Source organism: Phyllobates terribilis, unplaced genomic scaffold, assembly GCF_046119375.1.
Source record: "Phyllobates terribilis strain yellow unplaced genomic scaffold, ASM4611937v1 Scaffold_7__3_contigs__length_470593459, whole genome shotgun sequence".
Classification (NCBI taxonomy): Eukaryota; Metazoa; Chordata; class Amphibia; order Anura; family Dendrobatidae; genus Phyllobates; species Phyllobates terribilis.
In genome coordinates this window covers 256,332,463-256,355,308 of record NW_027362767.1, presented here as the reverse complement: position 1 = coordinate 256,355,308, position 22,846 = coordinate 256,332,463, and the positions used below count along the sequence as shown (strand labels likewise).

Below are 22,846 nucleotides of genomic sequence, written 5' to 3'. Positions count from 1 at the left end.
GTGTTTGGGAATGTGATACTAAATGTGAGGATTTGTGTGTTAAGCCACAATCTCGGCCGGGTCTCTGGTGACGCATGAGGTAACGCTGGTGTTTACTACTCCTGTCCTCTCTCCATTTCCCACATCACTGAGCCGTTACCTGACGACCGTTAGACGCCAACTTCCCGCGCAGTGGGGCCATGACCAGCTAACCAATCCCAAGCAGCCTAACGACCAATCAGAGCCTGCACGCGCTACCTGTAGAGATTGCCTGGCTGTATTTTCCCGCCCTCTCTGCAATTTCATCCAATCAGCAGCGACAGACATGCTCGAGCGCACCGCAAGTGTTTTATAAGCTGCGAGCGGAGCGGGAGCATTGACAGTTGGCGAGGAGCGTCGTGCTGAGGTGAGTAGAAGAGGCTTGAAGTGAAGCGGCGATTCCTATCAACCAGCGCGGAACAAGAATCCTGCGGTAGACGTCTCTCTACGGAAATCACTATGGTAAGAGAAAGCTTCCACCCGCTCCCCAATGTGCGGAGCCCGGGCTCAGCTTATAGGAGGGTAGCGCAGGAGCCATTTCTAGCTAAGCGCAGGCCAGCAGTGGGTTACACATGACGCACTTATCATTGGTGGAGGCCTGGCTACTTTAGTGACCGTTGAGATGAAAAGCCAACCTCTCATGATACCGGTGTGATTGGCCGGCTGTGCTAGGCAGGCCTGGGATAGGCTGGAGGGAGATGAAGAGCAGGGCTATGCAATGTGTAAAGTAACTAATGCAGCTCATCGTGAAGGTCTATGGGCAGGGTCCCCTCTACTACCAGTGCCCGCCCCCCCAGTAATACCTACGATCCCCTTCCTGTAATGACAGTCCCCCCTCTGCAAACCCCGCCCTCTGTAATACTCCTCAGGACCCCCCCAATATATCGGGTTTTCAGAATTTCCTTGGTATTGAACAGGTGAGAGAACCTGTATTTTTTTGATGCCTTGATAATAATTCCATAACCTGGGCAATACTAATGAGATCCTGAAAACCTGATCTGTTGGGGGGTCCTGAGGACTGGAGTTGAGAACCACTGCTCTAGAGCCATAACTTGTTTGTTTTTTCATTGAAACTTGTATCAGGACTTTTTTTTTTTTTTTTTTTGCAAGCTGAAGATTTTATCATTACCTTTTGGGAGCTGGAAGTCACCAAAAACAACATATGTATTTATACAATTATTTATTTTATATATTTATTATTTTTATTGTATATATTCATTTTTTTTTTTTCATTTTGGTGTTCAACTTCCAGGATAAATATACTGCTATTTTATTAGTTCGGACAATGATACCAAATATGATTAGTAGGTAGGAAGAACGACACTGCTTAAGATAGGGATCTACCCCACCCCTTTGAAACATAAAAATCGAAGAATCTGGCACTCTTTTTACTGAAATTTATTGATTCACAGAGTATTGTATGGAAAAAAACCGTTTTGGCCATCTGACCTAGGTAATTCATATAAATTCAGGCTGCGTGCCCACTATGCGTTTTTAAAACGTTTTTTTGCAGTGGAATTTCCGCAGCGAAAACGCTTAAAAAACGCTTGGTAATACGTGCCCCATGGTCCCCAATGATAATCCGCATGTGCTGTGCACATGTTGCGGATTATCATTGCGGAAAAATCCGCAGCATGTCCATTAATTTTGCGGACACGCAGCGTAATTGCCGCCATTGACTTGCATTGAAACGCTTAATATCCACATGACTACATGTGCACAGGCGGATATTAAGCGATTCAATGTGCGGATGGTACCCGGGTCTGGAGAAGAGGAGACTCTCCTCCAGACCCGGGTACCATAGAACCTGTAAAAAAAATAATTTAAAATAAAAAATAAACATATACTCACCTTCCGATGGCCCCCGGTCTCCTTAGTGATGCATCCTGGATCCCCGACGGCTCGCGATGGTCTAAAAGGACTTTCCATGATGTCATTTAGTCATGTGACAGGTCACGCGACCGCTGAAGTCGGCGGTCGTGTGACCTGTCACATGACTAAATGATGTCATGGAAGGTCCTTTCACACCCTTCGAGCCATACAAGAGACCGGTCGCAGCGGAGAAAAGACTGGAGCCCATCAGAAGGTAAGTATAATGTGTTTTTTTTTTTAATTTTTTTTTACCATTTTTAATCTTTTGTTCAACTATTACTTGGTCACACTATATAAATCCATGCCGCTTGCATGGACTTATATAGTGTGACCAAGTTGTCAAGTACTTTTCCAAGTGATGCTAAAATCGTTTGGAAAAGCGCTTGATAACCCGCATGCAGAAATGCATGCAAAAACACTTGACAAACGCTTCTTCCTGGCAGGAAAAACGCATGTAAAATCCGCATGTGTTTTTCCTGCCAGGGAGATGCCGAAAAAATCTGCAGCATTTCTGCATCGTGGGCACATAGCCTCATAAACATTCAGAATTAAAGCATAAGAAAGCATTATGTGGGGGGGAACAGCCTGCATGGAGCATTATATGGGGGCCAGTATCCTGTATGGAGCGTTATATGTGGGCCAGTATCCTGTATGGAGCATTATATGGGGGCCAGTATTCTGTATGGAGCGTTATATGGGGGTCAGTATTCTGTATGGAGCATTATATGGGGGTCAGTATTCTGTATGGAGCGTTATATGGGGGGCAGTATTCTGTATGGAGCGTTATTTGGGGGGCAGTATACTGTATGGAGCGTTATATGGGGGTCAGTATTATGTATGGAGCGTTATATGGGGGCCAGTATTCTGTATGGAGCGTTATATAGGGGCCAGTATCCTGTATGGAGCATTATATGGGGGCCAGTATTCTGTATGGAGCGTTATATGGGGGCTAGTATCCTGTATGGAGCGTTATATGGAGGCCAGTGTCCTGTATGGAGCGATATATAGGGGCCAGTATCCTGTATGGAGCGTTATATGGGGGGTCAGTATTCTGTATGGAGCGTTATATGGGGGCCAGTATTCTGTATGGAGCGTTATATGGGGGCCAGTATTCTGTATGGAGCGTTATATGGGGGCCAGTATTCCGTATGGAGCGTTATATGGGGGGCCAGTATTCCGTATGGAGCCTTATATGGGGGCCAGTATTCTGTGTGGAGCGATTCTCCGGTTTCTGAGCTATTGTGGAATTTACAATAGATATCACTCATGTAATGTAAGAAGTGAAATCTTTGCATTGTACTAATATATATATATATATATATATATTTCTCTGCGGTATCTCTGCATCATGAATTGTGGTATGTGTTAAAGGGCCCACTGAGACTCTTTCGCCCGGGGCCCAGAAAAACCTGGAGCCGGCCCTGGTACTAAATATGATATTTTAAAAATATTTTTAGACTTGTTATTTAAAAAAAAAAAAAAAAGTTTCAGACTTGTGATCATTTGATTGTTGATTGCTTTTACAACACATTGGGATACTGTAATATTAGTGTATTTTATCTCCTTTGAAACCTAGCAGTAGGCTGGACTCCATAAGCTTAGTAACATGGCGAACACGGGTTACTTACATAGTCACCCCAGCTGCAATGACAATGCCATCAATTAAACTGCAGGACTAGAAGAGACACCCGTGGATTCTAAGAGATTAAGCTATGTTGATGAGAACTAGCTTCAGCCTCTGCTGTTAGAGGCAGGTGAGGTCTCCGCTCCTTCATAGGGGGCACATCTGCCAGACATGTACAGTGAATAGCACAAATTAAAACCTGGGCAGAATGGGTCATGTAGATTTTCCCTGGTGCTGGCCCTGGCCTCTACAGTTTTTAGTTGCATATTAGTTTTTTAGATTGCACATATAGAAATAAATTCCAGAGAAAATCAACATTGACTACATTCTCCTGTTATTCTTGCAGCGCGAGTGTATTTCAGTCCATGTCGGCCAGGCCGGAGTTCAGATTGGCAATGCATGCTGGGAGCTATACTGCCTGGAACATGGCATTCAGCCTGATGGACAAATGCCCAGCGATAAAACCATTGGTGGAGGAGATGACTCTTTCAACACATTCTTCAGTGAGACAGGAGCTGGCAAACATGTGCCCAGGGCGGTCTTCGTGGATCTGGAGCCCACTGTGGTTGGTAAGTAGTTCATGTTTTATGCAACACCAACATCTGACTTCATGATCACATTGTAACGGAGAATTTACACAGGTGAAATTACTAGACAAAGACACATCTCATTCACATGCCGCAGAATATGAGTTTCTCCTGCAGATTTTTAGCGCTGATTTCACCCCTTACATTGGGCAAAGCCTCACATACGTGGACTAACACTAACAGTTTCTATGTTAGACTGTAATGAGAGCAGAAATGTTTCTTGCCCAATTGTCAGATAAAGCCGGTTCTATAAGCAGACGTTATGACGGGTTAATGGTGGGTTAGCGATTAGCTAGGATCTGCTCACTACCTTCAGATCATGTCACGTATCATCCAGAATTAGGGCTTTTAGGGGTTGTGACTTATCACCGATGTGTTCCTGTGTAGATGAGGTGCGCACCGGCACATACCGCCAGCTATTCCACCCCGAACAGCTGATCACCGGAAAGGAAGATGCTGCCAACAATTACGCTCGGGGACATTATACCATCGGGAAGGAAATAGTCGATTTGGTGCTAGATCGTATACGCAAGTTGGTAAGTGCCAATAGCAAGTGACTGCACTGCTGATTACTTATTTACTTATGATGTTTTATTTGCTTTAGTAATTTAAGGAAAAGACAATTCATGATTTTGGGCTGCGCTAACTGAAATGAAGATCCCTAGGATAGGTCATCTATCAGAACAGCTGTGGCGGCTGCTGGATGTAAGCAGCCACCACTAACAGACTGCAGATCCTTGCTTTAGTAATTCACATCCCCTCTTATTACACCTTATGCCGACAGTATTAGAATCATCCAGTCATTGTTTATACAACTTTCACACTGTCCAGACTGAACTCAATGGCATCATAATAGCTGGAAATAGTAACAGAAGCCGCTATGGCCACGGTCTGTATCACAGGACTAACTTATACATAATGAGAAAATGGAAGGCTTTACTTATGACAATTGTGTGCAATATGTTAGCCCCGCTAGAACAATAATGACCTTTTTTCTTGCAGGCTGATCAGTGCACTGGCTTACAAGGTTTCCTCATTTTCCACAGTTTTGGAGGCGGCACAGGTTCAGGATTTGCATCTCTTCTGATGGAGAGACTATCTGTAGATTTTGGCAAGAAGTCCAAGCTTGAGTTTGCCATCTATCCAGCACCACAAGTGTCAACAGCAGTGGTGGAGCCATATAACTCCATACTAACCACGCACACAACGCTGGAGCATTCAGATTGTGCTTTTATGGTGGACAACGAGGCCATTTATGATATTTGTCGACGAAACCTGGACATTGAACGTCCAACATACACAAATCTAAACCGTCTCATTGGGCAGATCGTGTCCTCCATCACTGCCTCTCTGAGGTTTGATGGGGCTTTAAATGTTGATCTCACTGAATTTCAGACAAACCTCGTTCCATATCCACGTATCCATTTCCCGCTGGTCACGTACGCTCCTGTAATCTCTGCAGAGAAGGCCTTCCATGAGCAGCTGTCCGTGGCTGAAATAACCAATGCCTGCTTTGAACCAGCAAACCAGATGGTGAAGTGTGACCCTCGCCACGGCAAATACATGGCATGTTGCATGTTATACAGGGGAGATGTGGTACCCAAGGATGTCAATGCTGCCATCGCGACCATCAAGACAAAACGCACTATTCAGTTTGTAGACTGGTGCCCAACAGGATTCAAGGTTAGTATTAAAAGTCCACGTTCATGCAATAAAGAAGAGGCATGTGACATTTTTCACACCATTAATATCCACAGGGAGCTAGAAGTCTTGGCTCTTCGGTCATCTGCTCCACCACAGACTGCATGAAATGTAAAGGATGATTATGAAAGATGATATCCGGCACAGAACTAGAGTTTATGAAATGGGTTTTCTTCAACTATTTAAATTAAGCATATAGCCCAGATATACCATCACTTTATTATTAGTGGGGTCCAGTTTCTGGGACCTCCACTGATCTGGAGAATGAAGGTGATCCTCGCTATTTTTTTTACACAGTGACATTTCAGCCAACTGCTGCTCTACAGCCTCTTCAGTCTCAATGGGGGTTCTAGAACATTGAACCCCACTGATCATAAAGTGATGGCATAGTAAGCCTGAAAACCGCTGTAACATTGAGAGGGGAATTAGTCGCTGCCTTAGGCTATGTGCCCACGATGCAGAAATGTTCAGGATTTTCTCCTGAGCGTTTCTGCATCTCCCTGGCAGAAAAAAACGCATGCGGATTGTACATGCGGATTGTACATGCGTTTTCCTGCCAGGGACATGCGGATGTGAAGCGTTCTTCACTGGCATTCCCGCATGCGGGTTGACAAGCGCTTTCCAAGCGATTAGCATCACTTGGAAAGTGCTTGTGACAGCTAGGTCACACTATATAAATCCATGCAAGCCAGCATGGATTTATATAGTGTGACCCGAGAGAGTGGTTAAAACTAAAAAAATAAACCTATACTTACCTTCCGATGGCCCGTCGTGTGTTGCTGCGCTCCTGTGCTGGCTGCCGGCAGATCGCGGTAGGCTGTACTAAAAGACCTGCCGTCACATGACTGACGTCAGCGCAGGTCCTTCAGTCCTGCGCGATCTGTCGGCAAGCGAAGAGAAGAGTCCGGGGGCCGTCGGAAGGTGAATATAATCTTTATTTTTTATTTTCTTTTTTTTTTATGGTACCTGGGTGTGGAGGAGAGTCTCCTGTCCTCCACACCCGGGTACCATCCGCACATTAGAACGCGCCAATTACGCAAGTACAGATGCAGTCTTACGGAATTGGCGTGTTCTAATGCAAGTCAATGGCGGCGATTACACCGCGCTTCCGCAAAATTAATGGACATGCTGCGGATTTTTGAGCGCAGCATAAACGCTGTGGAAAAATCCGCAGCATGGGCATTGAAAGTGCTTGAAAAAGCATCGTGGGCACATAGCCTTATACGCATGTAACCAAAAGTGTAAAGCAGCAGCTATTAGAGACTTCGCTCAGGTATTAATCTGGCCCTCTTGCATAAATATTGAAATCTCAAATCTTTTTCAAAACTGAAAAGTGTAAAAATTTATGAAGAATCAGTCAAACGCAGTCTCCTCACTGTACAGAAGCCTTGCAGTCTAGCTTATCGGTTACAGAACCATTGCTTTCTCTCTCTCCACAGGTCGGAATCAACTACCAGCCCCCTACAGTGGTGCCCGGAGGAGACCTGGCCAAAGTACAGCGTGCTGTGTGCATGCTGAGCAACACTACAGCCATTGCAGAGGCCTGGGCCCGGCTGGACCACAAATTTGATCTGATGTATGCCAAGCGTGCCTTCGTGCACTGGTACGTGGGAGAGGGAATGGAGGAAGGAGAGTTCTCAGAGGCCAGAGAAGATCTGGCAGCGCTGGAGAAGGATTATGAAGAAGTGGGAATAGATTCGGTTGATGGGGAGGCTGAGGAGGGGGAGGAATACTGAGGTGATAGAAATGGTATTAGTAAGGGGGATGTGTTATTCAGTTACTTGTTCTCTGTAGGTTACAGTTTACAACTATTGCAATAAAAGTTCTGTTGATTGAATTGGTGCTTCCCATCTTTCTATAAAGAGATCTTTATTTACAGGCTACATACAAAACGCACAGATACTATTCATTGCTGAGATACTTCCTCTTCTTGGCTGTATTGGTATATGGATGCCAGCGCCACTCCACCTCGGCCGTGCCCTCATTCTCCAGGGTGCCCAGCTTTATCATATATACTGCAAAGAGTAAGATCCGGGTATAAGTAAGGAGCACTGACACTGGGCCGATTCATCACTGCACTTCTGACAGGTTTTTGGCATGAATACCTTTAATTAGTGACATTGATTTGCAACAAATTCATCAATCGATTTGCTGCTTTCATCAAGTTATCATTTGTGGTTTAGTTTTCAGATTTTTACATCAATTTGGCTCTTCTAGATGTTTTAGACAAATAAAAGTTTTAACATTCAGCACAATGCTACCCCAATCCCCCTAGAGTGAGGATATGGACACCAGCCATTTTGGCACTTTTTTTCTGCAACAATTTTGCGCATCATGCGACTTTTCCCACTAGGTAGTTGCAAACCCAGTTAGACAAAATAAATACATTTTTTTTGGGCTTTGTGCAAAATTCTTGAATCCGGTCTGCCATTTTGATGAATTTGGATCAAAAAGTTTTAGTAGATTCCACTAATAAAAAGGAAAAGGCACTTAAAGAGCACGGTTCATCAATTGCGTTTTTGTTTTTTCTATGTAGAGCATACTTTCATCAGCAACCACAATGGCTATGCTGTTCTGGGACAGAAATCAGATGATAGAGGGGCATCTGTGAGATAAAAAAAAGCTACTGATCACCTTCCAAGTGTTTGAGGTCTCCGCTATATTGATGTCACCATCATTAAAACGAGTGGGGTTATGGATCCTGAAGATGTGCGCTGATCACAGACCCGTACCTTACTACTGACAATTATCATTCTGCACAATTTATAGGGAGCAGGCATGTTGTTGGTTTATAATAAGGGTGTTGTAAAACTGCAACTTCCAGCATGCCTTGACCGCTAGGATTGGCAGTTTCACAGCTGGAGAACCACATACTCCTTGGTCTATATTACTGCTGTTGGTAAATACGCTATGAATACCCGTTCATTCTAGAGTAGAGAATATATGATTCCAACTAAATCTTTCATTATGACTCACATTTCATCTCAAACCGTGGCCCAACCTCAGACAACTCAATATTGCGATGATCTGTCTTCTTGTAAACGTGGTGCCTGCAGTAAGAAACAGCTGTTATTTAGGGTAACCCTGGCACAGAGGGTAGTGACCGCCCAGTTCTGGCCCACAAAACATACCTAAATGAAATGTAATCCTCTTGATTTGCAAAAGTTATCACTCGTCTGCTTTCATCCTTGGGCACAGGGAATAAATACTTCATGATATTGGACACCTGGGGGCAGGAAAAGAAAGGTTTAGAAATGGCATGACTGACGTATGTGGGGATCTAGGAAGCCAATCTTACCCGCTGTCCAAGCCTGGAGGTGAAGTTATGGAAGACGAGATGTGGGTAAGCCTCTGACATTGTGCCCAGGTCCGGAATATCGTGTCTCATTACTACATTACAGAGGGTGAAATATGCAGTGGGCCCAAACGGAAGATGGCACACGATCAGCCCGTCTAAAATAAGAAACGAGCAAGCACTGATTACATGTGATTTACTGAGCCAATACATCCAGATACAGCAGAGAGAGTTGACCAGCGATTTCTCATTTCTCCAACAAAATTTACAAAACCATTTTTTTAGGGACCACATCACATTTGAATTGACTTTAAGGGGCCTTTATGACAGAAAATACCCAAAAGTGACACCATTCTAAAAACTTCACCCCTCAAGGTGCTCAAAACCACATTCAAGAAGTTTATTAACCCTTTAGGTGCTTCACGGAAATTTTTGGAATGTGGAAGAAAACAATGAACATTTAACTTTTTTTTCACAAAAAATGTTAATTTAGACCCCAATTTTTTTTATTTTCACAAGGGTAACAGGAAAAAATGGGCTATTTAATTTGTAGTGCAATTTCTCCTGAGCACGCGGATACCCCATATGTGGGGGAAATCCACTGTTTGGGCGCACGGCAGGATTCGGAAGGGAAGGAGCGCCATTTGACTTTTCGAATGTAAAATTTGTTTGAATAATTAGCGGACGCCATGTTGCATTTGGGGAGCCCCTAATGTGCCTAAACAGTGGAAACCCCCCACAAGTGACACCATTTTGGAAAATAGACCCCTCAGGGAACTTATCTAGATGTGTAGTGAGCACTTTGAACCCCCAGGTGCTTCACTGAAGTTTATAATATTGAGCCGTAAAAATAAAATTTTCACATTTTTCCCACAAAAATGTTTTTCATCCCCCAATTTTGCATTATCATAAGGGCAACAGGAGAAATTGCACCATGAAATTTGTTGTGCTATTTCTCCTGAGTACACCGATACCCCATATGTGGGGGAAAACCACTGGTTTGGTGTACAGCAGGGTTCGGAAGAGAAAGGAGCGCTATGTCGGCTGGGATAGGCAGCAGACACCATGTCACATTTGAAGAGTCGCTGACATGCCGAAACAGCAGAAACCCCCACAAGTGACCCCATTTTGTAAACTACACCTCTCAAAGAATTCATCTAGGGAAGTAGTGAGTAATTTTTAAATTTATACACCATTGGGCAGTGAAGAAAAAATAATTATATTTTTACCACAAAAAAATTGTTTTAGCCTCAGATTTTACATTTTCACACAGGGCAATGAGTAAAAATGATGTGGAAATGTGTCACACAATTTCTTCTAAACGTGGCAATACCCCATATGTGGCTGTATCGTACCGCTTAGCCATACGGTGAGATCTGGGAGGGACAGAGCGCTATTTGACTCTTGGAGAACAAATTATTGTAGAATAGTTTGCGGACACATTGTGGGGCTCAGATGGGAGTGGGGCATTTGGATTTGGGAGCACAAAATTTTCTGAATTTCTTTTGGGGGGCAAGGGCCATTTCGCTTTTCCTGAGCGTTTCTGCTACCAGTAACTTGGAAGTCCCTTATATTTTTAACAGATGACGGACCTGAGTGGGGACTAGCTTTTTCTGAGGACTGAGTTGAAGCTTTTATTGGGAACATTTTACGTTACATTTATCCGGCGCTCTAGGCTGAGCACTTACATCGGGGTTTCCATCTAAATTTCCAAGTGATGTAATTCAGATGAAACCCCTGCCGGATCCATTTACTGTAATGAGGCAGCAGAGTTACTCTGGACTCCGTCTGGCCTCTGTTTAGCGGTGTTCTTTTTTTCAGAAGTGCACAAAACTGTGGCCAACCGCACTTTTATGCACGCCTAAAAAAACTGACACCGTGGGATAACAGGCCAGACGGCGTCCACAGTGGCCTATATTTGCCTCATTACAGGGAATCTTCCGTCATGGGCTCCGGCTGAATCACGTATTTCAGAGATTTACATGGAAACCCCGGTCTAAGTGCTCAGCACAGAGCACAGGATAAATGTGAGCAGAGCCTTACTGCGATCTTTGGGAGACATAATAAACAATAAATCAGCAGCAGGTGAAGAATTGGTTTTATTTTATTTTTTACGCCGTTCCTCGTGCGGTATAAGTGATTAGACGACTTTATTCTTCGGGTCGGAGCAATTACAACGATACCAGATTCATATCTGTTTTTTATGACTGACAGCTGTCACACACTAAAAAACGCTTTTTTTTTTTGCAAAATCTAGGTTTTGCGTCGCCATATTTTGAGAGCTATAATTTTTCCATGTTTCATCTGACAGTCATGTAAGGGCTTGTTTTTGCCATTTTTATTGGTACCATTTTTGGGTACGTGACATTTTTTGATCGCTTTCTATTCCGTTTTTTTGCGAGGTAAAATGAACAAAAAAACAGCAATTCAGGATTTGTTTTTTGAGGTTTTCATGCCGTTCTGCGTGTGGTGAAAGTGATAAGGCAGCTTTATTCTTCGGGTCAGTATGTGTACAGCGATACTACACTTATATAGTTTTTTTATGTTTTGGCGCTTTTACACAATAAAATTATTTTACAGAAAAGTATATTTTTTTGCATCGCTTTATTCTGAGCGCTATAACTTATTTTTCGGCTGATGGAGCTGTATGGCAGCTTTTTTTTTTGCGGAAGAAGATGATGTTTTCAGCGGTGCCATTTTTATTTCTATTTGATCGCATTTTATTCCACTTTTTGTTTGGCGATATGATGAAAAAGCATCGTTTTTTGCTCCATTTTTTTTTTCTTTTTTTTTTTTATGGTGTGCACAGAAGAGGTTAATTAGTGTGACAGTTTTATAGATCGGGTTGTTCTGGACGCAGCGAAACCAAATGTGTGTACTTTTTTGTTTTTGCATAAATATACGGATTTATTGGTTATATATACACAGTACAGACCAAAAGTTTGGACACACCTTCTCATTTAAACATTTTTCTGCATTTTCATGACTATGAAAATTGTACATTCACACTGAAGGCATCAAAACTATGAATTAACACATGTGGAATTATATACTTAACAAAAAAGTGTGAAACAACTGAAAATATGTCTTATATTCTAGGTTCTTCAAAGTAGCCACCTTTTGCTTTGATGACTGCTTTGCACACTCTTGATATATATATCAAGAGAATGCCAAGAATATATATTTATTTAGTGATTTTTTTTAAACAGTTTGAAAACATGTTTAGACTTTTTTACTTAGTCTCTGTCTGAGACTTCAATTTTTATTTTTCTAATCACTGTTCTCATGCAATGCAACAGACATGCTGCTGGCTGAGCCTAGCAGGACACCGTGCATGGCAGACCCGGAGGTGATCATGTGAGCTCTGGCTGCCATGACAACGCCAAGTCCTATCAGGCATCACGGGGGCCGTTGGAAAGGTAAGTGGACGACCCCCTCTCCTCTCACTATCTCCTAAATGCCGCGATCGCTATGGATCGCGGCATCTAGAAGATAATAAAGGGTTAACATCATTGGGACCTTATCTAATCAGGCCCCAATGATGTCCCCTTTCAGAGCTATCGCTCTGCACCGCACACGCAGAGATTGCAGGACCCTGATGGTCCTGAGCACTGCGGGACCACCGACCGTTTATAAACGTCGGCGCTGCGCAGAGCCCAGGCAGCGCTGACGTTTATATACAGTGGGCGGTCGGGAAATGGTTAAAATAACTTAGGCTTTTGAAAACCACAAAAAAATTGGGCTATGATGACAAACTCTGCTCGACTTTGCTAATATTATAGAGCGCCAACATACTCTGCAGCACTTAAAGCGCACCTGTCAGCAGGATTGTGCGCAGTAACCACATACACTGTCAGGGGGCGCCGTTACACTGAGCAGAATGATACCTTTGATGATGAAATCCATCCTGTGGCTCTTTTAGAATCTTTATTTTCATTTCTGCCGTAATGAGATGCTCGTGGTCTGGGGTGGGCCTTTAGGGAGGGGCTGTAACTGGTGCTCTCATGTATGCCTGTCTCTGGCTTCTGACAGGTCACTGTGCTTTCAGTCACCTGCCTACTATTTTACATACTGCCTGTGTAATTTGTAGGCCAAAGTGAAATTTACATGCCCAAAATAGCCGCCCGCGCATGCACAGTAGCATTTCTCGGTTGCCCAGAGATGCTACTGCACATGTGCGGCGCCATATTGCTGCACCTAAAGTTTTTTTCCAAAAGCAAAATGGCGCCCGCACGTGCGCAATAGCATCTCTCGGCAACCGAAAGATGCTACTGCGCATGTGCGGGCGGCCATTTTGGGCATGTAAATTTCACTTTAGCACACAAATTACACAGGCAGTATGTAAAATAGTAGGCAGGTGACTGAAAGCACAGTGACCTGTCACAAGGCAGAGATAGGAATATATAAGCAGAGCACCAGTTACAGCCCTCCCCAAAGGCCGCCCCGAAGCACAAGCATATCATTATGGCAGATCTGAAAATAAAGATTACACAAGAATCAACTGGATGGATTTCATCATCAAAGTTATGATTTTACTCAGTGTAATGTCGCCCACCTGACAGTGTATGTGTTTTACTAAGTAGGTGCGCTTTAATGATCACCTACAACCTGCAGGAGAGCCCAGCAGCAGCACCAGGAGGAAACCCTAAGCATTACACTCTTATGTAAATCAATAAGCTGCCTGCATAATGTAGAAGTGAGACAGGTCCTCCACGACACGTTGTGCTCTAAATAGCGGCTCTGGTCTCGAGAATGAGTGACCTTAAAGGGGTATACCCATAGCCCATCCATGAGAACATGGTCCTGGTGTGTCCATTAGCCAACCATGCAGGCCTGGAGGGGCAGCTAATAGCACACTACATGCTTGCCAGATTACTGTGACACATGCAGAGAAACGTACGTGATCTCTTCCCACCTCTGTGGAATGGGGGTAAGAAGCAGTTCATATGAGGCAGATTATCCCAACTCCTGATCTATCCACATTTCAGTCCGGCTGTTCTGTCCTTCAGAAGGATGACAGACAGATCTAATGACCCCCATCATCCCTCCCAGTGCTGAGAACCTTCAGAAACCAATACATCTATATGTGACCGATATACGCAATGATACTTTATAAGCTCTGGATATAGGGGTCTTATAAAACACTACAAGGCTCACTCTACTTACCCGGCATGCCTCTGTGCTCGTGGACGATGACAAGGTCAGTGACGTCATTGGCTTTGCAGGCCCGGACCAGCGCTCCCATCTCATGCTTTCCTCTGTTCATACGCTGAGCATTGGGGAACACCAACTTCAACTCCTACAAAACAACAAGAGTATGAGATCACATGACAAGCTAAAGCCTCATCCTCTCACTAAAGACATACTGGGAGTTATAGTCTTGTGTACACCTTATTGGATGGATCCTAATATTTATTGGGGGTCACGTCTCGCTATGTTATGTCCTTATATTTTGGACACATATGACCCACGGATGCCATCCTGATTGGGTTACAATACTCATTTTTAGTTTCTGAGTTGTACCCTGTTACCACAAGTTGGGGAACACTGCCCTGTACCACTGATACCTTGGCAAACATTTTCAGTCGTGAACTTGGGTCCCTTGATGTTGTGATCATGACCTTCGGATCTTCCACTCCGGCCCACTTATACTCATCATCCACGTGCGAGGACACTCCTGGAGGGGCAACAGAACAGTAAACTGAACCCATACAAATTATTTATCATATAATCACACCCACATACATATTTGTCCCAGGAGAAAGTACAACAGTAACAATAGGTCACTGAGATAGTTTCATTTTTTACTGGATTTTGGGCTCATGATTTAGGAGGGACCAGAAGAGGCTGGGTGGGAAAGGTCACTCCCATGCTCCAGTCTAGGTCTTACAGGCATAATAACAAGCAGCTGGGTTACCTTAGCAGAGTGTGTTGGAGCTGGAGAAAGACAGTTCATGGTGAACAGTCTATGCTAGAGACTGAGACGTGCCAGTAAAACCAAGTTGGTGAGACAGTTTGGATTTACTTTGCCTTACCCAGAGAAAGAACTGTATTTTGATATAAAAACCCTGTTTTCCATCAGGCACCACTGGGACTTGTAGTACAACAGACCCAGCATGACTCAGATGTGCACATTCCACATTATACTGGGTCCTGTAATCTCCTATTCTCACCTTCACCGCCTTCATCATCAAACTCGAGTTGCTTCTGGAGAGTGAGGGCTTCTCTGCGGATCTCTGTGGGGATGAGCCTGTTTTCTGTGGATATAGATGGGGGTCAGTGTCTGTATCCGGCATGTGGGGGGTCATCTGATATCTACTGTCATGGCACTAACCTTCGAGCGCTCGCTTTAACCGCTGCTTCTTGTCTTCTATGCTGTGCTGTTTGGCCTCCTGGGCTTTCCTGTAGAGGTATTCCCTGCGTAGACGAGCCTCCCTGCGCAGCTACAGATGATGGAGGATTAGTCATTGGGGGGGCACCATGATCCCCCAATGTGTAGAGGCCATGTATATACATGTAGCTTCATTCGTGTGTTAGGAGGGGTCTCTGCACTGAGACACGGGGGAGCGCCTATAAAATGCTACAAAGTGGAAGCCCTGCCCGACACAGGGGTAACATACGAAGTACTGTATGATGACCGCGGCTGGGAGGAGTGTGACGAGCACATCGCTCAGCTGGTGTCCAGAGAGGACCGTGCTCCACCACCGCTCCATCCAAACCCCTCCTAAGACCCCTTTAATAAAGCATCTGAAGATATCACTGGGTCCCTGCCCGCTGTCAGCCAGTGTGAGAAGCAATTATGGAGATCATGGGCAGTGGAGTGCCGCTAATGGCAGGAGGACCCACCTCTCCCGACACGCGTCAGCCATGTATGGCTGAGGTCGGGGGCATGTGTGGGACAGGCACGGACCCCGCTCCATCCTCAGCGGGTGACATATTTCACACAGCAGACACCTCCCAAACCGCTGAAACTGGATCCAGAGAAAATTAACTACTTAGATGCTGAGGTGACCAGCGACCCCCGCATCTAAGTGGTTATATATGAGGCGGTGTGTCACCCCACACTGGGCCCCTAATGGGTTAATGCAGACTGGGGCCCCAAATTCTAAGAGTGGGAATGATGGAGGTCATCTATATAGTACAATCCTCTCATCAGTGCAGGGACTGATAGGTAGTGGGGGGCGTCCTGGACCAGGAGTTCAGCTCTGCTACATCTATATAACACCAGGCCCAGGGGAGCATCACACCGACCCCCGAGGTCGCGCACTCACTGCCCTCTATATACGGGGCATTATATATATATATATATATATATATATATATATATATATATATATATATATATATATATATATATATATATTAGCACATTATCCCACACCACATCTACTCACCATGGTGGCGGCCGGCCTCACACGTGGGAATTATCACTAAGCTTCCTGCTTGCCCGCCAATCTCCAGCCAGAGATCAGCTGCCCTCAGTAAACATGGCGCCGCCCGGCCGCACCATACCCGGAAGTGGCTCAAACATGATGACTACTTCCGGGTTGGAAAGGTCATGTGAGAAGATAATGTCAGAAGGTGAGGAGTTGGGGCTATGGGGAAGGTTATACAGGGAGAATAGTGAGAGGACGTCTCTGTGTGTCCTGGTACTAAGTAATGTACGGAGGGGATGCAGCTCACACCAGACTGCTCAGCACACGGTCACACATTAAAGGCTTAGATACACAGCTCAGCACACGGTCACACATTAAAGGCTTAGATACACAGCTCAGCACACGGTCACACATTAAAGGCTTAGATACACAGCTCAGCACACGGTCACACATTAAAGGCTTAGATACACAGCTCAGCACACGGTCACACATTAAAGGCTTAGATACACAGCTCAGCTCACGGTCACACATTAAAGGCTTAGATACACAGCTGAGCACACGGTCACACATTAAAGGCTTAGATACACAGCTGAGCACACGGTCACACATTAAAGGCTTAGATACACAGCTCAGCACACGGTCACACATTAAAGGCTTAGATACACAGCTCAGCACACGGTCACACATTAAAGGCTTAGATACACAGCTCAGCACACGGTCACACATTAAAGGCTTAGATACACAGCTCAGCACACGGTCACACATTAAAGGCTTAGATACACAGCTCAGCACACGGTCACACATTAAAGGCTTAGATACACAGCTCAGCACACGGTCACACATTAAAGGCTTAGATACACAGCTCAGCACACGGTCACACATTAAAGGCTTAGATACACAGCTGAGCACACGGTCACACATTAAAGGCTTAGATACACAGCTGAGCACACGGTCACACATTAAAGGCTTAGATACACAGCTGAGCACACGGTCACACATTAAAGGCTTAGATACACAGCTGAGCACACGGTCACACATTAAAGGCTTAGATACACAGCTGAGCACACGGTCACACATTAAAGGCTTAGATACACAGCTGAGCACACGGTCACACATTAAAGGCTTAGATACACAGCTCAGCACACGGTCACACATTAAAGGCTTAGATACACAGCTCAGCACACGGTCACACATTAAAGGCTTAGATACACAGCTCAGCACACGGTCACACATTAAAGGCTTAGATACACAGCTCAGCACACGGTCACACATTAAAGGCTTAGATACACAGCTCAGCACACGGTCACACATTAAAGGCTTAGATACACAGCTCAGCACACGGTCACACATTAAAGGCTTAGATACACAGCTCAGCACACGGTCACACATTAAAGGCTTAGATACACAGCTCAGCACACGGTCACACATTAAAGGCTTAGATACACAGCTCAGCACACGGTCACACATTAAAGGCTTAGATACACAGCTCAGCACACGGTCACACATTAAAGGCTTAGATACACAGCTCAGCACACGGTCACACATTAAAGGCTTAGATACACAGCTCAGCACACGGTCACACATTAAAGGCTTAGATACACAGCTCAGCACACGGTCACACATTAAAGGCTTAGATACACAGCTCAGCACACGGTCACACATTAAAGGCTTAGATACACAGCTCAGCACACGGTCACACATTAAAGGCTTAGATACACAGCTCAGCACACGGTCACACATTAAAGGCTTAGATACACAGCTCAGCACACGGTCACACATTAAAGGCTTAGATACACAGCTCAGCACACGGTCACACATTAAAGGCTTAGATACACAGCTCAGCACACGGTCACACATTAAAGGCTTAGATACACAGCTCAGCACACGGTCACACATTAAAGGCTTAGATACACAGCTCAGCACACGGTCACACATTAAAGGCTTAGATACACAGCTGAGCACACGGTCACACATTAAAGGCTTAGATACACAGCTGAGCACACTGTCACATATTAAAGGCTTAGATACACAGCTCAGCACACGGTCACATATTAAAGGCTTAGATACACAGCTCAGTACACGGTCACATATTAAAGGCTTAGATACACAGCTCAGCACACGGTCACATATTAACGGCTTAGATACATAGCTCAGCACACGGTCACATATTAACGGCTTAGATACACAGCTCAACATGCAGGATTTCACAGGATAGGATTAGATACACGGCCCAGCAGACTGTATCACACAGGATAGGATTAGATACACGGCCCAGGAGACTGTATAACACAGGATAGGATTATATACACGGCTCAGCAGACAGTATCACACAGGATAGGATTAGATACACGTCTCAGCAGACAGTATCACACAGGATAGGATTAGATACACTGCTCAGCAGACATTTAAGCTTTGTACAAATGCATCAGATAATTGGTATCATGGTTGGCACGATTCTTCTCAGGTTCCTCCACCATAAACATGGCACCTTCTGTGGATGAGACTCTGGTAGATGTGAATCAGCGTCTGGATCAGCTGCTCCTGAGAGTCATGGATGACCTGGAAGACCTGAAGGAGAAGAGACAATGTCTGAACACAGTCATTGAGAAGGTGAGGGATGTGTCCTCGTCTCATACACATATATACGGCCTCTGACGGCGTTGTTATATATACACTATCTCAGTGTCTGGCAGTATTATTACAGATATATATGATGTTATTATATACAGTCATGGGCAAAAGTGTTGGCACCCTTAAATTTGTTCCAGAGGGAGATTAGGTACAGTGCCATGGGTTGTAAACTTCTTGATTATGTTGCGCACTGTGGATAAAGGAACATCATGATTTCTGGAAATGGACTTGTAACCTTGAGTTTGTTTATATTGTTAACAATTTTGGTTCTCAAGTCCTCAGACAGTTCTCTTCTCCTCTTTCTGTTCTCCATGCTTAGTGTAGCACACACAGACACACAATGCAAAGATTGAGTCAACTTCTCCCCTTTCTATCTGATTTCAGGTGTGATTTTCATATTCCCCACACCTGTTGCTCGTTCAAACTCACCTGTGGCAAGTATCACACGCTTGAAGCAAAGTTGTTTACCCACAATTTTGGAACTCTGCCAACAACTTTCAATTTGCCTTTTTTCTCTGTTTTTGTGTTGCTCCAATACACACAAAGGAAATAAACATGTGTGTAACAAAACATCTGTAATTGCAATAATTTTCTGGGAGAAATACTTTATTTTCTGGAACAATTTCAAGGGTGCCAACACTATCGGCCATGACTATAATATCTCAGTGTCTGGCGGTATTATTACAGATATATATGGTGTTATTATATATACGGTAATATCTGTGACTGGCGGTATTATTATGGATATATACCTCAGTGTCTAGCTGTATTTTTACGGATATAATCAGCATTCTTATGACCTGTGTCATTTTCAGGGATGGTTCTGCCTTTCTCAGTCTCGATATTCTATGGGGAATAAGTCTGTGTCCTCACTGCAGTATACACCGGAGATGACGCCTTCCACCTTTGTCCAGGACAGGTGAGGCGGTAGTTTATTTCTTACATATATCCTTATTCTGTTATCTGCTCTCTCATAGCAGTACAAGCCCACCATGGAATCATCATATGCTCTCATAGTGACAAGGGTTCAAGATGCTGAGGTATGGGGAGCTGTTTGCATGGTCCACATATTCTGGGCCTTTTTCCTCTGTCCCTGTGCTGACCATCGATGGGAATCATGGTGATCAGTAGGATTGTTCTTAACCTGCTTATGCATCTGTGCAGGATCAGGAAGTCTAATCTTACAGCCGTCACCCTTAAGAGATGATATTTGGTTAGTCGGGGTCACAAGGACATCTAGAGCTGGTCTACGTTGTCTGCCGCCTGCAAACAGCGCTCCATATCTCAACTTTCTGCACCTGTGTGTATGATATACAGGGTTAGCTACAGTCATATAGCATTTCTTCTCATTTGTAGTGCTGTAGCCTCTGACCTGTGTCACTTCAACTGTTGTGTAACTACAACTCCCAGCATATCCTGACAGTCTCTCAGGAGCAATAATCAATTTTACTGCATCACTGGATTTTCCAGCCACACAATACACTCCTACGTACACAATAAGCAGTGATTCCTCCATGCTCCTTCTCTATGTCCAGCACTGTGGATGACGGGCTGACGACATTCACTGCAGAACACATACAGCCGGAGACACAGGACAAAGTGAAGGAGGAGAAGCTCCCGAAGGTGGAGAATATCGGAGCTGCCGGTCAAGGTGAGTCCATATTTTACTAAAGCATAATGTGGCATCAGGAAGCTCAGGATGAAGAGTGGTGAAGGGGACTCTTTTGGGGAGTGCAGCGAATTCTTGGAGCTTGTGTCTGGAGTCCTCCTGGAAGAATGGCTCTATAAGTGAAGGTTGTAGTAGGAGGAGTGAGGGTCACACACAATGTGGAGGTGCAGGATCTTGAGAGGAGATTGCTCAGACGTGAGTCATGATGTTTTATTGTATTTTATCTGATCCTGTTCTAGTTCTCAGGCATCGGGGTCATAAGAGCAGCAAGGAAGCACCGAAACCCACTGCAGCAGAAGAAAGTGAGAAGCCAAAATCACCTGTGGTTAACGACCCCCTGCGCTGGTTCGGGGTTTTGGTCCCTCAAAGCTTACGGCAAGCACAGAGTAACTTCCTGCAAGGTCGGTGTATAGACACTGACTGTGGTCCCAGTTCTGCTCCTGGCCACTATTCAGTCTTGTTTCCTTCCTGCAGGGACCATCCTGGCTGCTGAAGTCGCCTCTCTCCAGAGCAGCATTGAAGAGAACCGTAAGCAATATCGGGCTTTGCTTGCCCAGAAAAAACGGGAACAAGTTCAGTCCGGCTGAGTGTCTTCAAGTTTCCCAAAACGTTGATATAGGACCAAGAATTCATCCTACCAGTATGGGGCATTAGACTTTTGGGAGAGTGGTGAAACTTCACTTCTCTATTTTTTTTTTTTTTTCCACCTATGACCTGGGAGATTAATATATATAGAATTTTGTTTGTTCTCTTTACAATGACCATGTGTGTATATCTAGAGATGCTTATACAGTTGTGCTCACAAGTTTACATACCCCGGCAGAATTTTTCCTTTCTTGGCCTTGTTTCAGAGAATATGAATGATAACAAAAAATCTTTTTCTCCACTCATGGTTATTGGCTGGGTGAAGCCATTTATTGTCAAACTACTGTGTTTTCTCTTTTTAAATCTTAATGACAACCAAAAACATCCAAATGACCCAGATCAAAAGTTCACATACCCCAGTGCTTAATACCGTGTATTGCCTCCTCTAACATCAATGACAGCTTGAAGTCTTTTGTGGTAGTTGTGGATGAGGTTGTTTATTTTCTCAGATGGTAAAGCTGCCCATTTTCCTTGGCAAAAAGCCTCCAGTTCCTGTAAATTCCTGGGCTGTCTAGCATGAACTGCGCACTTGAGATCTTCCCAGAGTAGCTCAATAATATTGAGGTCAGGAGACTGAGATGACCACTCCAAAACCTTCACTTTGTAGCTAATGACAGGTCGACTTGGCCTTGTGTTTTGGATCGTTGTCATGTTGGAACGTCCAAATACGTCCCATGTGCAGCTTCCGGACTGATGAGTGCAAATTTGCCTCCAGTATTTGCTGATAATGTGCTGCATTCATCTTTCCTTCAAGTTTTACCAGGTTTCCTGTGCCTTTGTAGCTCACACATCTCCAAAACATCAGCGATCGACCTCCATGCTTTACTGTAGGAATGGTGTTCCTTTCATCATAGGCCTTGTTGACCTCTCTCCAAATGTAACGTTTATGGTTGTGGCCAAAATGTTAAATTTTGGTCTCATCACTCCATATTACCTTGTTCCAGAAGTTTTGAGGCTTGTCTCTGTGCTGTTTGGCATATTCTAGGTGAGATACTTAGCGGCATTTGCGCAGTAATGGCTTTCTCCTGGCAATTCGACCATGCAGCCCATTTTTCTTCAAGTGCCTCCTTATTGTGCATCTTGAAACAGCCACACCGCTAGTTTTCAGAGAGTCCTGAATTTCAGCTGATGTTATTTGTGGGTTTTTCTTTGCGTCCCAAACAATTTTCCTGACAGCTGTGGCCGAAATTTTTGTTGGTCTACCTAACCGTGGTTTGGTTTTTACAGAGCCCCTGATTTTCCATTTGTTAATGCCAGTCAGTAGCGTTCAAACTGTGATTATCGATTCCTTGGATATTTTTTTTGTATCCCTTTCCTGTGTTATACAGTTCAACTACTTTTTCCCGTTGATCCGTTGACAAATCTTTTGCTTTCCCCATGACTAACAATCCAGAAACGTCAGTGGCTGGATGAAAGATGCAAGAGTCT

General features: G+C 44.4%; 3 protein-coding genes across 3 annotated transcripts; 2 read left to right on the top strand and 1 right to left on the bottom strand.

The window, feature by feature from the left end:
• Positions 1–262: 262 nt before the first annotated feature.
• TUBA3E (tubulin alpha 3e) lies at positions 263–7,600 on the top strand. The gene is made up of 5 exons (XM_073640370.1): positions 263–480; positions 3,861–4,083; positions 4,489–4,637; positions 5,104–5,784; positions 7,242–7,600. Exons 1-5 carry the CDS (start codon positions 478–480, stop codon positions 7,536–7,538), a joined length of 1,353 nt encoding a protein of 450 aa, XP_073496471.1. The 5' UTR covers positions 263–477; the 3' UTR covers positions 7,539–7,600.
• Positions 7,601–7,654: 54 nt separating this feature from the next.
• On the bottom strand, positions 7,655–16,642 carry IMP4 (IMP U3 small nucleolar ribonucleoprotein 4). Its single transcript, XM_073640371.1, has 9 exons — positions 16,492–16,642; positions 15,432–15,540; positions 15,271–15,354; positions 14,665–14,774; positions 14,264–14,396; positions 9,101–9,255; positions 8,934–9,028; positions 8,779–8,852; positions 7,655–7,817 (listed from the first exon to the last, which is right to left on the bottom strand). Exons 1-9 carry the CDS (start codon positions 16,492–16,494, stop codon positions 7,705–7,707), a joined length of 876 nt encoding a protein of 291 aa, XP_073496472.1. The 5' UTR covers positions 16,495–16,642; the 3' UTR covers positions 7,655–7,704.
• On the top strand, positions 16,610–21,653 carry VMA22 (vacuolar ATPase assembly factor VMA22). Its single transcript, XM_073640374.1, has 6 exons — positions 16,610–16,678; positions 18,938–19,083; positions 19,920–20,023; positions 20,640–20,755; positions 21,013–21,174; positions 21,248–21,653. Exons 1-6 carry the CDS (start codon positions 16,627–16,629, stop codon positions 21,358–21,360), a joined length of 693 nt encoding a protein of 230 aa, XP_073496475.1. The 5' UTR covers positions 16,610–16,626; the 3' UTR covers positions 21,361–21,653.
• Positions 21,654–22,846: the final 1,193 nt, after the last annotated feature.

What these genes read in the sequence shown, in the direction of transcription:
- TUBA3E (XM_073640370.1), top strand. An exon ending in TAGATCGTATACGCAAGTTG is followed by an intron (nt 4,638 to 5,103) that starts GTAAGTGCCAAT and finishes TTTTTCTTGCAG; the next exon opens with GCTGATCAGTGCACTGGCTT. An exon ending in GGTGCCCAACAGGATTCAAG is followed by an intron (nt 5,785 to 7,241) that starts GTTAGTATTAAA and finishes CTCTCTCCACAG; the next exon opens with GTCGGAATCAACTACCAGCC.
- IMP4 (XM_073640371.1), bottom strand. An exon ending in GACTGAAAATGTTTGCCAAG is followed by an intron (nt 14,397 to 14,664) that starts GTATCAGTGGTA and finishes GTTGTTTTGTAG; the next exon opens with GAGTTGAAGTTGGTGTTCCC. An exon ending in CGAGCACAGAGGCATGCCGG is followed by an intron (nt 9,256 to 14,263) that starts GTAAGTAGAGTG and finishes TTCTTATTTTAG; the next exon opens with ACGGGCTGATCGTGTGCCAT.
- VMA22 (XM_073640374.1), top strand. Translation starts at nt 16,627, where the DNA reads ATGATGACTACTTCCGGGTTGGAAAGGTCATGTGAGAAGATAATGTCA. An exon ending in TCCACCTTTGTCCAGGACAG is followed by an intron (nt 20,024 to 20,639) that starts GTGAGGCGGTAG and finishes CTCTATGTCCAG; the next exon opens with CACTGTGGATGACGGGCTGA. An exon ending in TATCGGAGCTGCCGGTCAAG is followed by an intron (nt 20,756 to 21,012) that starts GTGAGTCCATAT and finishes ATCCTGTTCTAG; the next exon opens with TTCTCAGGCATCGGGGTCAT.